The sequence below is a fragment of the Plecotus auritus genome, assembly GCF_963455305.1.
Source record: "Plecotus auritus genome assembly, chromosome: 15".
Taxonomy (NCBI): domain Eukaryota; kingdom Metazoa; phylum Chordata; class Mammalia; order Chiroptera; family Vespertilionidae; genus Plecotus; species Plecotus auritus.
Window position 1 is genome coordinate 13,248,990 of NC_137781.1, and position 16,511 is coordinate 13,265,500.

Below are 16,511 nucleotides of genomic sequence, written 5' to 3' on the forward strand. Positions count from 1 at the left end.
CAAACTCCAGACCTCCAGTCTGACCTTCAGTTTCACTAGTTGGGTGTCTATAGGCATTTCAAATATAAGAGTTCTAAAAACAAACTCTTAGTCTTATGGCCTAACCTGCCTGCCGTTTAGTATTCCTGATGTTAGTAACTGGCATCACTGCCCAACCAGATGGTCCCATTAGAAACCTGTAAGTTCTCTATATATAATCACTAGAGGCTCAGTGCACGAATTTGTGCTGGGGGGGGAGGGGGTCCGGCCGGCCCCGCCCCCGATCGGGGTGGGGGGGCTGACCGGGGGCAGGGCTGCGAGTGATTGGCCACCCCATCCCTGGTCGAGGGGAAAATTTGCATATTAGCCTTTTATTATAGGATATTGGTTCATTTCAGAAAGGGAGGGAGAGAGATAGAAACATCAATGATGAGAGAGAATTACTGATGGGCTGCCTCCTGCATGCCCCCTACCCAGACATGTGCCCTTGACCCTTCAGTCCGCAGGCTGATGCTCTATCCACTGAGCCAAACCAGCTAGGGTAAAATATGTACGTTCTTATTCATTTATTTCCCATAAAGACCCATGTCATCTATCACTAAGTCCTTCAATTACATCCCCAGATACCTACGTAACCAGTTCTTTCTACACGCACTACGCTCCCTTCTGGTCTACTCCTATCACCTAACGCCTCAGCTTCTACAAAAGCCTCCTAATTGGGCCCTTCGCATCACCTCCCTGCCCCCCCCCGCCCCCGACAATCAGTTCTTCAGACCCTCAACACAATTCACATCGTATCATCTGCCCAAACTCTCCATCGTTTTAAAAATCCCAGACTCATTAATGTAACTGGGAGACCCTACGTGACCAGCGTTTTGTCTGCCTCCTTGAACTCATCCCGCCTGCTCGGCCCAGTGCTAGCTCGGTCTGTATTCGCCTGCGGGAGAGGACAAACCCAGCAGAAGACAGGAGGAGGGAGGAAATGCACTGCATCTGTTCACATTTAGGGTTGCAGCAATGACCCAGAATGCCCCCGAAAAGAGGGACCTCTGCCCTAGACGACTGGGAACAGACAAAAGGCAAAACTGACCGAATCAAGCACAAGTCTGAGAACGCCTCGACATTAACTGACAGCAGCAGGATAACATGCTAAGGCTTTCGGGCCGTCTGCTAAATGCGTCCTATTGTACCTCATCTCTTTTTGAGGTTAAAGATGTGAAGACAGCTCTGTCTTTCTGCCAAAAGCAACAATCTGAAAATAAAAAAGCACAGAACAAACCCAAAAAACGTTGATGCGCACGGGTTTCTGACAGGAATGCTAAACAAATATTTAAAAATAGCAGACGGGAGGAAGAAAACACCAATATGTGCCAGTGAAGAGCGTAGACAATGGCAATTATTCTGATTAGGGAACTGATGGTAACTTTTGCTGTTTCAATGTCATTGTCAATAAAATAAGAAATAAACCAAGCACAATGAGCTAGTTGCAACAGTTCCACACGTAGAGGGCAAGATTTAGTTCCTGGCATAATAAATAGCATCCAGAAAATACAGCACTTAAAAAATATATTTTTTTTATTGATTTCAGAGAGGAAGGAAGAGGGAGGGAGAGATAGAAACATCAATGATGAGAGAGAATCATGGATCGGCTGCCTCCTGCACACCCCCTACTGGGGATCAAGTCTGCAACCCGGGCATGTGCCCTTGACTAGAATCGAACCTGGGACCTTTCAGTCCGCAGGCCAATGCCCTATCCACTGAGCCAGATCAGCGAGGGTAATACAGTGCTTTTTGGATAATTTTCTGAGATTGCTTCCTTTAGCTTGTCTTGCCCATTTGCTGGGGCAGAAAAGACAATAAGAGAATGACCCAGGAAGAGGTTTGTGGGGTGAATGTATCAGAGGAAAGGAGATTAGGGTGAGAGTACTTCAAGTGGTCACATAGGTCTCTTTATGGGTAAGGAAGGCGTGAAGCCAGGAGGGGCTGGTCCAAGAGAAAATGAGGAGGCAAGAGTTTAGGGGGTGGCCCTCGCTGGTTTGGCTCAGTGGATAGAGGATGGGCCTGCAGACTGAAGCAGGGGTCCTCAAACTTTTTAAACAGGGGGCCAGTTCACTGTCCCTCAGACCGTTGGAGGGCCGGACTATAGTTTAAAAAAAAACTATGAACAAATCCCTATGCGCACTGCGGGCCCGGGACGAGTCGGCTGCTAAGCAGGGCAGGCAGCGGCACCCGGCGGGCCGGATAAATGTCCTCGGCGGGCCGTAGTTTGAGGACCCCTGCAAGGGTCTTGGGATTGATTCCCGTCAAGGGCACATGCCCAGGTTGCAGGCTCGATCCCCAGTAGGGGGCGCGCAGGAGGCAGCTGATCAACGATTCTCTCTCATCATTGATGTTTCTCTCTCCCTCTCCCTTCCTCTCTGAAATAAATAAAAAATACACTTAAAATAAAAAAGAGTTTACTGGGTGTTTACAATGGTAGCGAATGAGAAGCAATTTAGTGGAGCAAAGGAGGGGTGTTCAATCACTGTCATCTCCATTTCACTTCAACCAACTTCTCCAACTGTCCGCTCTTGTTGAACTGCTCTGTTTCTGTAGTTTGCTTTTACAGCAATGGAAAAACAAGGGACACATTTGTTCTTGGTTACCTGATCCCCTGTCATTAAATACAACTTTGTCCCAAACAAGGAGCTTATTAAAAATGAGCAATGGAGGCCATCACATTTCATAACTCCATCAAAGGCTTTGTCCGTTCCCTGCCACCTGCATTATTAACACAGACAGGGCCAGGAGACAAACGGCCGAGCTGAACGGCCAGAGGTCTTGAACACCTGGCACTACACTCAGAGTAATGTGGTTCTACCCTTTATGTTCCCCTATATTTCAGTTTAGGATAATGGGGTTCTGTTCCAAGAGAAGTGTACTTACTTTGTGTGAGTCAATCAGCCAGATGTGAGATATAAAACTGTGCTTATTATAACTTCTCAGAAATGTATTTTTTTTAGAAATTGAAGAATCCCTTACTATGATCATCAATATTAGGTTCTCTCTACTTAGACTGCTGGATCTAATAACAGTAAGGAATCCCTTTCCGGTTGGATAAAAGTGATTTAAAAGGAAACAGAACCATCAGAAATGTGCTAGGCCCATGACTTTACACCCACCCCACCTGTAAGTCTTCTGGTTTAAAAGGCCCTCATCCTCGCCCAGCTGGTGTTGCTCAGTGGTTGAGTGTCAACCTATGAACTGGGAGGTCACAGTTCGATTCCCCGGTCAGAGCACATGCACAGGCTCAATCCCCAGTAGGCGGCGTGCATGAGGTAGCTGATCAATGATTCTCATCATTGATGTTTCTATCTCTTTCTCCCTCTCCCTTCCTCTCTAAAGTCAATAAAAATATGTTAAAAAAACAAATAATGGGCCCTCATCCTCAGTCATACACAGCTTCACAAACCCAAGGAAAGCCCAGAGCCTCAGTGCTACCAGCCAGGGAACACCAGATGCTCAAACAGTGCAGCAGTTAGCAAATGTATGGAGCTTATTATATTACCCTTCCGAAGGCATATATGTGAAACGACAATTACCTTCAAGAAAGCTGTAGATACATTTGCAGTTCAAAGATTAAAAGGAAGATGAGAGTAGAAAGATTTGCTCTGTATACCTAGCCTTTTGAGACCAAGGGAAATACTGGCCTGGATGGTTAAACGACCTAACATAACTTTCACTTTTTAAGTTCATATGATCTTCAGATAAGGCTGTGACTACAGAAGGTTTAGCTCAGGACTATCAATTCATCCCCCAAATCCGACTGCTGTTCTTCATAGAGCTACATCTCATATAGTAGTTTTCCTTTGGCCTAACAGACCAGACCAGTACTTCTCTTTTTCTTTAAAAGGAGAGTGAGACATCGGTCTGTTGATCCACTTATTCATGCACTCTTTGGTTGCTTCTTGTATGTCCTGCCCAGGGATCAAAGCCACACCCTGGCATACTGGGACGACACTCTAACCAACTCAGCTCACCGGCCAGTCCAGACCGGTGCTTTTCAAACGGTAGGTAGTGAAACTGATTTTATACAAAATGCAGTATCTTATATAATAAAAGGCTAATATGCAAATTGTCCCCTTGACTGGAAGTTTGACCAGGGTGCGAGTTTGACCAACTGGCCCCACCCCACCCTGACCGGGGGCAGGGCTGGCCCACCAACCTTCGGTGTCCCCTCCCCCGCCCCCAGCCTGATCGGCCCCGATCAGCGTGGGCCGGCAGGACCCCATCCGAGTATGAATTCATGACCCTCTAGTAAATATATAAGATTATATCATTTATGATTTGATGATAAGATTTTTCTGGTTGTGTGTATGAGATTAACATTTATTTCATAATCTGAAAGCCACTAAACTAGATTTAATCAGAATCCATCAGCAGCAGTGACTCATTTCCAAGGCCTAAATACTTTTGCGCAATTACCGATTTCATCCTCATGGAGCAGTGCAGTGTTGAAGATGAGCAGAGGTCTAGAGGGAATCAATTTTCAATCCCTTCAACACATGCTAACTGTAGGAAAAAAAACCCTGAGAATTTATAACACGGTTCCTCTGAATATGCATTTCCTCCTTAATTAAAGGTGCCATTAGTACAAAAGCTCTGCTTCAGTGACAAAGGAAAGGGATCTAGGGCCACAAGTTTCTGATGTTCCTCCCTATAAAAACATTTTGAATCTTCTGCGAAACGTGTCTTTATATTTGCTGACCTTTACTGAACCTATGATTTATTACTACCCTCATCTTAAACATACAGGGTGAGGCAAAGGTTTATGTTGTTCAGTGGAAAAGAATACAATTATTAATAAATAATAGCCCTAGCCAGTTTGGTTCAGTGGCTAGAGTGTTGGCCTTCAGACTGACAGGTCCTGGGTTCAATTCTGGTCAAGAGCACATGCCCAGGTTGTGGGCTCGATTCCCAGCAAGGGGTGTGCAGGAGGCAGCCGATCAATGATTCTCATCATTGATGTTTCTATCTCTTTCTCCCTCTCCCTTCCGCTCTGAGGCTTAACAAAAATAAATAAGTAAAATAAATAAACCTATATATAAAAAAAGCCAGGGACCATAATGCCTTAACAACCATAACAACTGGTTGTTATGGGCCCCCACCACCTCGTTTGGCCCATGGCCCCTCCCCCCAGCCGTCTCTGCCCCTATAGGGCCCCCCTACTCCGATCAGGGGCAGAGCCTGCCTGCGAACCACCCATGGCCATTCCCCCAGGCTGTTGGCCCCAGATCAGCCCCCCCCACCCATTTGGGGATAGGGCTGGCCAGCCCACGGCCCCTCCCCACAGCCAGCCTCATCCCCGATCAGGCCCCACCACACCATCGGCCTGTGGCCCCTCCCCCCAGCCAACTCCGCCTCCAATCAGCCCTTCCACCCCAATCAGGGGTGGGCCTGCTGGCCAACCTCCAGCCGTATCCTCCTCCCGATAGGTCCGGCCCCTATCTGCTGATTGGGGCCGGGCCAGCCAGACCCCACCTGTGCACGAATTTGTGCACTGGGCCTCTAGTAAATAAATAAATAAAAGAATAAACTGCACTCACAAATGTAAACCTACTTTTGCCAACCCTATATTCTGCAATCGAAACTGAGAAGTTCCTACTGTGTTATCGAGAATTTTCCAGTCCCCATGGAGGGAACCTTGCTGTCAGCACTGGCGCTAACACTTTGGAAACTGGATCTCTGTACTTGTGGGTAGTCCGAGAGACTCCAGAATCACTTAGATAATCCAGAGTCAGAGCGTGGTCTCAGTGATCAAGAGGCAGAGTTCATTTACAGACCCTTCTGTATGGCCACAGTCCAGTTTAGTTTGCTGGCAAACCCTGAAGCTATGTGGAAACTCTAGGAATGACCCGTCATACTCAGGAATGTGAGGGAGGGTAACAGTGGGAAGTCCCCACAATTCCCAGAGTTATAGCCAACTCACTATCATAAAGCCACAAGGAAGCAGCTGACAGACACACCAACCAGACCACAAATGCATTTACTGCGACTTTACAAGGTCCTGAGCATTTTATAACGAGTCTGGTGTTCCTGGGAGGTAATTATTACTCAGTTAGCAAACACTTCTTTCATGAATGTCTTAGGAGAAAAAGAAAGAAAAGAAAGGAAGAATGATCACCCTCCCTATTTTACAGAAGTTGTAAACCTAACAAATCAAGACAGCAGGGGAGCCCTAGCTGGTGTGGCTCAGTGGATAGAGCGCTGGCCTGAGGACTGAAGGGTCCTGGGTTCGATTCTGGTCAAAGGCACATGCCCAGGTTGCGGGCTCCATCCCCAGTGGGGGCGTGCAAGAGGCAGCCGATCAACGATTCCCTCCTATCATTGATGTTTCTGTCTCTCCAATTAAAAAAAAAAAAAACAAGCACCCCCTTCCACTGCTGTCTTTTTTTCCCCCTCTCCCCTTCTTTCTGGGCGGGTGGGGGGGCGGGAAAGAAAGACAGCAGTGGAAGCGGGTGCTTTTTTTTTTTTTTAATTGATTTCAGAGAGGAAGGGATAAGGAGGCATGTGCCCTGACCAGAAATCGAACCATGACCTCCTGGTTGGTAGCTGGACGCTCAACCACTGAGCCATGCCGGCCAGGTCCGTGCGTGCGTGCGTGCATGTGCGTGTGTGTGTGTGTGTGTGTGTGTGTGTCTTTAACTCCTGGTCTAGCCGTCTTTCCCTGCAGCTCGGGAGGTCTTGCTTGGAAATCTGGAGAATGTCATTCTGAAGGCTTGAGCTCACTAGCCACCAGATTACTTCATTCTCTTTACCTCTGTGGCTCTGTGATGACATATCTGATCATCTACCTGACTGACTGCAGCAAGTTCTTATCTGGGTGAGAATAAGATACAACAAAAATTCCATCACTACTTCTATCGTGATCAACTAAGGAGATTATGTATATGAACTGCAGTGAAATAACAGGAAAATGCTGTTACAGAGTGCAGTGAACTGGCAAACAGCTATCACAGGCTGGCAGGAGTTCTTATGACTTAGGCTCTACCCAACTAGTAACTCTCATAACTACCTCCTGGACGTTCAAAGGACTGGTATATGTGTTCTCTCACCATAAACGGTTTTGGAACCTGTACCTAAACCGACCCCTTGCTATTCATTCAGAAAGATTCCTCTTTCTCTATATGCATAACATTTATTTTTAAACTGCCCGTGTCCAAGGGTGCTCAAAGAGATAGGGACTAGAGAAGTAAAATGTCACAATTAAGATGGCAAGATTCACAGGAACTTGTAAAATATGTGTGTCTATATATAGACAGACACACACAATGTACACACCACGGCCAAATGCTTTTTTAGCCCTTTCACTTAACCCAGTATCACATTTCTTACGTTTCTGTAGCATTCTTAACAGTCTGGGATTAAGGCCTTTATTAAGTGTGACCTTAGGTGAATTTTTCTTAAACTAAATCTTGGTTTTCTTACAGGGATAGCTATACCTCACAGTAATGTATCTTATATATCCGTCCTAACTTGTAATCAAGACATATATCCCATATCATATATATATTCAGCCTAACTTGTCAGCAAAAAATTAAATATTTGTGTTTATTAAAATGACGTGTTTTTTAAAAATTTGAATCATCTACTTTTAATGAAAACGTGAGAAAACATATATTCTCTTATTCTGCTAACAGTGGGTAAAGACAGTCACAAGCTTTCTGAAGGGCACAGTAACAATGTAAATCCAAAGCTTCAAAACATGCATGCCTCCTGACTCAAACAGAATTTCCAAAGACTTTTCCTAGGGACATAATGATTTGGCTAAAAGAAATGTTTTTCAGAGTATTATTTTATAGTAAAAACAAACCTAGAAATAACCTACATGTCCTATTACAGGAAGTGGTTACTATTTACAATAGGTCTGTATCATAAACTACCGGATGGCTATTACAAATAATGTAGAAATATATTCATTGCCATTGAAAGTCATCTAAGATATAGTGTTTAATTTGGGGGGGCAAGGATGCAAAATTGTATATATTACAAAATTATGTGCCACATATATAGATCATATTCATGATGCTAATAACTAGGTATAGGGATATTAATCGTTCAACAGCAATCATTATTATTTGTATGATAAAATCTTTTACAAAGGTGAAATTAATATTTACAACATGAAGGTCATTTCATTCTCTCTTAAATAAAGATAGTTTAAGTACTTTTCAGTAGGAGCAAATTGTTTTATTTTTATTTAGTTATTTAAATATTTTTATTGATTTGAGAGAGGAAGGGAGAGAGAGATAGAAACATCAGTGATGAGAGAATCATTGATCGGCGGCCTCCTGCATGTCCCCTACTGGGGATTGAGCTCACAACCTGGGCATGTGCCCTGGACCAGAACCGAACCCGGGATCCTTCATTCTGCAAGCTGACGCTCTATCCACTGAGTCAAACCAGCTAGGGCAGCAAATTGTTTTATTTTTAAAAGTTTATTTATTTATTTAAAATATATTTTATTGCTTTTTTACAGAGAGGAAGGGCGAGGGATAGAGATTTGGAAACATCAATCAGCTGCCTCCTGCACACCGCCTACTGGGGATGTGCCCACAACCAAGGTCCATGCCCTTGACCGGAATCGAGCCTGGCACCCTTCAGTCCACAGGCCGACGCTCTATCCACTGAGCCAAACCGGTTAGGGCAGCAAATTGTTTTAGATGCAAGGACCAGTACTGACCTTTAAGGGTCCTTTATAGTCAGTGCTCCGCTATCTGTGGTAAAGGACTAGTTTTTTTTCTTTTTTTAATTTCTAATTTGTTACAGATTGACATTTTTATATAATATATTGAAGATGGATTAGTAGAAAAATAAAATTAAAAGACATACAAAATATAAGCCTCATTTTTTAAATTACTAGATTTGCAGGCATAAAGTTACATCGCTAAGAAACCGTCTACACCAGGGGTGGGCAAACTTTTTGACTCGAGGGCCACAATGGGTTCTTAAACTGGACCAGAGGGCCGGAACAAAAGCATGGATGGAGTGTTTGTGTGAACTAATATAAATTCAAAGTAAAGGAATGGAGGGGAGAGCAAGAGAACCCTCCGCTCTTTCGGCTCCGCGGGCCGGATAGAACAGCCGAACGGGCCGGATCCAGCCCGCGGGCCGTAGTTTGCCCACGGCTGGTCTACACCCTTGCTCTCAGTTTCTGTATCTCTCTAGGGAACAGTCCACAAACCACGCTTTGGTGGCACTGCATGAAACGACCAGGAAGCCTCTGGCAGGGCCTAGTCACTGTGTCAAATGGACTAGATTCTGACCTAGCTTCTGGAGGCTTTTCCACAGCAGAAGACAACTTTCTCCAACCAGTAGTAACATTTGGGTTCTTCCCCTATTCTATTTAGTAGATGTACCAGTTTATAATGTTTTCTAATGCATATGGACAGGTTCACTAAGGTCTTAACGTAATTTTTTTAAAACACAATCTCATATAGTAGGAACCTGACTTCAGAGAATTAATCTTTTCCAAATCATGGGGAAACAGGAGTCATGAAGGCATTCCAAGGGGACGTGCCAGAATGCAGATTCACCTGGTTGAAACGGGAGCAATGGGAAATGTACATACTGGTAGTGAGTGTTTAAGTTGCCTATTTGTTCCCGGGATTAAGCAGGAGACAGCGAGACACTTTGCCAGTTCCTTGGCAACGTGAATATAGTCTCTGGGGCAAAGGCTGAGCAGCCTGTCACTCTACCTGAGGAATGAACCAATGATGGACTTCCTTGGACTCAGGCCAAAGTAATAAAGATTATAAACATCTTACTTTTCATTAATATTAAAAATAATTTAAGTCCCCTGAAAATGTGTAGTCTGATCTCTAGGAATAAAGTCTCATAGTCCAGGAATTTATTATCAAAAGAAAAAAAAAATCAAAGTGCTGTGGATCATGAATGGAGGATTTCCAATCAGTATTTCTATCAACAAAGGATATGGAAACACTTTCATTTTAATCATGTCACAGTAGCTGCTCAATAAAAGTTCAGCTCTTCGCCCTGGCCAGTTTTGCTCAGCGGATAGGGCGTCGGCCTGCGGATGAAGGGTCCTGGGTTTGATTCCGGCCCAGGGCACATGTCCAGGTTGCGGGCTCGATCCCAATGGAGGGCATTCAGGAGGCAGCCAATCAATGATTCTCTCTCATCACTGATGTTTCTATCTCTCTCTCCCTCTCCCTTCCTCTCTGAAATCAATAAAAATATATTAAAAAAAAAAACTCCAAAAAAAGGTCCAGCTCTTCAAGCTGTCAGAGAATGGTAAGTTAAATGCTTCATTGTTTTATCTAGTGAGAGGCTGTGAAGCTGGATCAAAATTATGATGAGCAGCAACCTGGCAGGACGGAAGCCTTAAAGAAAACGATTTTCTCATGAAAGCTCCGAATGGTAAACTTGGTATCTGCAGCAGCTTGGAGTATTAGATTCCTCTTTCCCCCACCTCATATGTAGGGTGTGCTTTTACACTGAGTGTACGTATAGGACAGAACACAAGTCTTAAATGTGCAGCTTGATAAATGGTTACGTAAGTGCACACCCAGCTAACTGCCACCCAGAGCAAGATCCAGGACATCTCGAGGGCCTCCTTCCAGTCAGTACCCCATCCACCTCCGCCTACCACAGCCGGTCACCACGGATGCGTTTGGCCTATTTTTGCATGTTATGGAATTATACAGAACGTACTGTTTTGTGTCTGGCTTTTTTCACTCAACTTTATATTTTTGAGACTCAGTCATATTTTTGTGGGCACCACTAGCCATACCATTTATGACTGAGTACTATGCCAACGTGTGAATATACTTCATCTCTGTGTATCCGTTCTTGTGCTGACTGGACAGCTGGGTTGCTTTTGGGCATCTCTTATGGATAAAGCTGCCATGTATGAGCATTTTGTACAAGCCTTTGAGTGGGCACAAATACTCATTTCTAGCGGGTAAGTGACTAGAATAGACTGTTAAGTCTAGACATGGGTTTAACTATAGTAGATCTGGCCAGTTTTCTAAAGCAGTTGTATCATTTGAGAGTTCTCATGTAAAGTTTTTAAATTTAAAAAAGCTCTTCAGCCCTAGCCAGTTTGGCTCAGAGGATAGAGCATCGGCCTACGTACTGAAGGGTCCCAGGTTTGATTCTGGTCCAGGGCCAATGCCTGGGTCGCGGGCTCCATCCTCAGTAGGGGGCATGCAGGAGGCAGCCGATCAGTGATTCTCTCTCATTATTGATGTTTCTATCTCTCTCTCCCTTCTCCCTTTCTCTCTTAAATCAATAAAATTATATTTAATTTTTTTTAAAGTTCTTCAGCTGAAACACAAGAGCTTTAAGACTGATTTTTTCATCTTTTAAAGCAGAGTGCTCACACCTCAAGGATAACCCAAGAGTTTGGGGGGTTGTTAGAACAAAACAGTACAGCTGCTATTTTGGTTTCTTATTCTCTTACCTAGAAAGTAAATTTTACTACTATTTAATACATATATTGACACGTCACTAGAGTCCTTATTCAGATGGTTATATTTATTCACTTTGGGCATACTGTGATTTACTGCCATTTGTGTGTGGCTGGTTGACCAGAATTATGGAATATCTGCTTGTACTGAAATCTCACAAAATGAACGAGTGGCTAAAAGGAGGACAAATATAATACTAATAATGTAAGCACAAGCAAACCAGGAAGGCCAAGCCGACAGTTCTGTTGTAGAAAATCTCTTTAGGAAAGAAAAACTGTGACCGTGTAGTAGACAGATCTCACAAGCAGGCAAAACAAACAATCCAAAAAGTAATACTTTTAAGAATTTTAAAACATAAAATACTGTTTGCATCATGTCATCCCTTTTAGTTTCTTTTTAAAAAATTAAATATATTTTTTATTGATTTCAGAGAGGAAAGGAGAGGGAGAGATAGAAACATCAATGATGAGAGAGAATCTCTGATCGGCTGCCTCCTGCACGCCCCCTACTGGGGATTGAGTCCGAAATTGGGCATGTGCCTGGACCGGAATCAAACTCCGGACCCTTCAGTTCCCAGGCTGACACTCTATCGCCTGAGTCAACCCAGCTAGGGCCCTTTTAGTTTCTTTTTGGATTTTACAATGCACATAACAGTACCACATACAAGTGTATGTAATTGTAAAGTAAATTTACACATATTTGGGATGCATGCTCGATTTTTTTTTTTTTTTTATCAACAGTGTACACAATCAAGAGGGTTCAGACTCTTGTTTTAGCGTAAGTATTTAGCTGGGTAATCTTTATGTATAAATGAACTTCTAATTTTAAAAGTCATATACAATAAAATATACTCTATTCAAAACAGCTAGCTGCTACTTAATGTTAAAATAAGAACATGTGAACAGAGAGGATCACGGGAATCAACTGGGAAGAGGCACGAGGGAACTTCCATGGGCGTGGGTACTGTTGTACAGCTTGGCAGGGGCTTCTTATCATAGCCGTGCATACAGTTGTCAAGCTCAGTGAATGGTACACTAAGGTGTGTCTCAGTCTGTAAATCTTACCTCAAAAATATTGACCTCTAGCTAATGATACTGAAGTGCCTGGGAGTAAAGTCTAGTGATGTCTGCAACTTACGTACTTTGAAATGCATTAAAATAAGATGGACTGATGCATGTATAGAGGAAGAACTAAGTGATAGACAAATATAGTAAATGTTAATTACAGAACCTAGGTGGTAGATACTAGTTGGGTATTCACTGTACAATTCTTTTAACTTTTCTATGTTTAAAATTTTTCATGATAAGATGTCAGAAAAAATAAATCTACTCAAGAGTTGAAAATTTCAGAAAGTGTAGTGATACAGGAGAAAAGTTAGAAGCTCAAAAGGAAAAAAGTTAGGAACATTAAAGTACCACTGACTGCTATACTAATAAATCTGAGGTAAGAATGGTCCCTATTTTATTATTTTTAATTTTTAAAATATATTTTTATTGATTTCAGAGAGGAAGGGAGAGGGAGAGAGATAGAAACATCAATGATGAGAATCATTGATGGGCTGCCTCCTGCACGCCCCCTACTGGGGATCCAGCCTGCAACCCAGGCATGTGCCCTTGGGGAATCATGCCTGGGGAATCGAACCCGGGACCCTTCAGTCCCCAGGCGGATGCTCTATCCACTGAGCCAAACCAGCTAGGGCTAATGGTCCCCATTTCAGACTAGTAAAGTGAAACTAAGGAAGATTACAAACCAGGCCTGAGGTCTCAGAGTCTGAAACCCAGCTGCAAGCTGAATTCGACCTAAGTCTGTTAGACATCTGAACCCTCTTGGCACACATTCCTCACAAGGGGCTGCCTAGGACCAAATGTCTTCTCTCTAGCAGGGGCGTCACTTCTCCATTCCTGCTGTGAGAAAGCTGAAATCTGCTCCCCCAGGGTTTCCCTCCTAGATTTGATTTCTTGGGGCCATATGGAACCCCCACATGACTGGCCTTCATAAGATGTGACAGTATTTGCCCTAGCTGGTTTGGCTCAGTCGATAGAGCGTCGGCCTGCGGACTGAAGGGTCCTGGGTTCAATGCCGGTCAAGGGCACATGCCAGGGTTGTGGGCTGCAGCAGGCAGCTGATCAAGGATTCTCCCTCATCACTGATGTTTCTCTCTCTCTCCCTTCCTTTCTGAAATCAAAAAAATTTATTAAAAAAAAAAAGAAGTGATAATATTTGAAATCTGAATGAATAGGATTTTTTTCCATTTAGTACTTTATAATATCATCTACAAACCTATGGCTAGGTTTGTGAAATAGAGAAAAAATGTTTCATATGATTGGCATGAAAATAAAAACATATGAAGCACACAGCACGGCAACTAACAAAGCCTTAGAGACTAAAATTTTTCTTTTTCTAACCTTTACCGTTCCTTGGAAATGACAACATGCCACTCACTATAAACTAACACTAAAAAGCAAGCGCGCGCGCACGCACACACACACACGGGTCCTTTCCTCAAGGAGCTCAAGTTAAATGTGAAAATAGATTTTTCTTTTCTGTATTTACTGTATCTTAGCTAACAACCCAATGGGTTTTACTTCTTAATTTTCTTTCCCACTTTGTCTTAGTCTGGAATGCTAACTTCTAGGAATTTTATGTACAACCAGATATACAACTAGGTCCACTTCTGTGGCCCCTTTTTGTTTCAAAATTACTATAGGTGGCCAAGGTAGGACATTTTAAGACTATTTTCTTTTTGACTCTGAGACTATTTCTCTTCAGATTAAAGAAAGCCATTGTGGCCCTAGCTGGTTTGGCTCAGTGGATAGAGCATCAGCCTGTGGACTGAAGGGTCCTGGGTTCGATTTCGGTCAAGGGCACATGCCTGGGTTGCAGGCTCAGTCCCCAGTGGGGGCGCACAGGAAGCAGCCAATTGATGATTCTCTCTCATCATTGATGTTTCTCTCTCTCTTCCTTTCCTCTCTGAAATCAATACAAATATATTTTAAACAACCCCAAAAGCCATTGTGTTATATGGAAATAACCACTGATGATAATCTTTAATTCACTTTCGACTATGTTTAAACTCATGTGCCCTATAGCTGTTTACTTCTTACATGACAAATACATGCAGGAATCCCCTAAACAACTCCTGAAGTCACAAATCTCGCCCCTGGAAGCAGCATGGCACTATACCATGAACAGCACCATGTTCTACCATGAAAATTGTGCCTTATTTAAGGACCACCCACAGGGCGGGTGGAGAAAAGCTATTTGCACAGCCCAATGGAACCCGAATAGGAACCCTTTACCCACTTGAAATCTGAGGTTCTAAGTGGTGGAAGGAATCCTGGAGATGATAATTCTCTTTGCAGAAATGGATATTCAGACAGTTGAAATGAGGAGCCCTGATCAGATAGCAGTGTCCTTTTCTTTTTTACAATCGTGACAAACTAAGTCCACCCCCCCCCAAAAAAAACACCCCAAAACCAACAAAACCCCAAACCCAAACAACTTGATTATGTCCATCCATTACTTCAACTTTACTAAACTGCTGTCTGGTCACCCATGATGTCACTTCCTTTTTTGAATGGGTGTATTTTCTCTCTCTTTCTTTTTGTTTTCCATCATCACTTGACCACAAGACATTCTGGAGCGCACACCCACATTTATCCCGCTATCCCCCTGGTCTGGTTCTCTAACTCAAGGGCACCAACACGAGTCCCCAAGTTGCCTTGACCCTTCCTCTTCACTATCTCTTATTTCAAGCAAGAAACTGACAACGATCACAAAATGAAAATAAAAGGGGTTTAGCTTAAAACACAAAGCACACACGGCCCTCACTCTAAGGGCCTCCTAAAAAACGGCGAGTGCCATGCATGTAGGAGAGGCTGATGCTTTCTAGGGAGGGAGCCCGGCGACACCCCTGCCGCCGAGGACCGGGAGCTCCGTGCGCTGCAGCGAGGAGGCCGAGGACCAGGTCTGGGATCAACGACCTAAAACCAACATGGAGGTGAAGAGGCGCTCGGGGCGTCCCGGCCCCACCGGCCCGCGCTGGGGGCGTCGGTTCACAGGCACGAGGCCAACAGGGAGGCACGGACCCAGGACGAGGATGGGCGGGCGGAGGCCCCGGAATCGCGCTCGGGGGAGGCTCAACAAGTCCGGATGGCGGAGGATGCTCCGAGCGATGGATGAACGGGTGCCAGCGGGCGCCGCTGGCCTCGCAGTGACACCGCCCGGCCTCGCCAGGACGCGCCGCCGCCGCCCGCCGACTCGCGGACGGCCATTTGCCGCGCGCGCCCCGACGACCCTGCCGGGCGCCCCAGGCCGCGGTTCCCTCAGCGCCGGGCTCCCGGGCGGCGGCTTGCAGGCCGGTGAGGCGACGGGAAGGGAAAAGGGAAGGGGAAGGGGGCGGCGCGCCATCATGGAGGGAAAATGGTGGGCGGGCGGGCCCCGCGCGGCCTCGTACTCACCCGCGCCGGCCAGTGAGGGTAGCCCTTCATCTTGGCGAACACCAGGTCGCCCGCCTTGTACTCGCGGGGCCGCGGACGCGCCATCTCGGCCGCTCCCCTTCCCGGACGTCCTTGGTCGCCGCGAAGACGCCGGCAGGCCGCCCCCCCGCGGGCCGACGGACTGCGCTGCGCTCCCCGAGGTCTCGGGCGGGCGGGCGGCCGCTCCGACGAGGGGCAACGGCGACCGGCAGCGGGGCGGGCGGGGGGGTGCAGCGGCCCGCAAATCACGGTCCGGCCGCCGCGCGCTCACGGCCGCCGCGCCGCCTGCCTCATGCCGCTGCTGCCGGCCTCCCTCCCGGTTCCCTCACGGTTCCGGGCGCGGCGGGCCGGCCTCGCGCCTCCCCCGAACCCCTCCTCGGGCGGCAGCCGCAGCCGCGATCGGATTATTGTTCTCGCGCGCTCAGCCCCCGCCCCGCCCGCGCCCGCCGCGGAGTCCCTCGGTCCACGGCCGCTTCCGCCCAGGCACGGAGCGCGCCGGCCGCTGCGCGGAGAACGGGCGGGCGGTGGGCGCGTCCTCCCAGCACCGAGCCCGCGCCGGGCGGGCGGGAGCGCCGACTCCGGG

The 16,511-nt window shown here is 45.8% G+C and overlaps 1 protein-coding gene across 1 annotated transcript in view; it reads right to left on the minus strand.

The window, feature by feature from the left end:
* HDGFL3 (HDGF like 3) overlaps positions 1–16,420 on the minus strand; it is a 32,095-nt gene extending 15,675 nt beyond the window's left edge. Inside the window, exon 1 of the mRNA XM_080651712.1 lies at positions 15,911–16,420. Within this exon, the coding sequence (XP_080507838.1) occupies positions 15,911–15,994 (84 nt within the window). The 5' untranslated portion in view covers positions 15,995–16,420. The remainder of the gene's footprint in view (positions 1–15,910) is intronic.
* Positions 16,421–16,511: the final 91 nt, after the last annotated feature.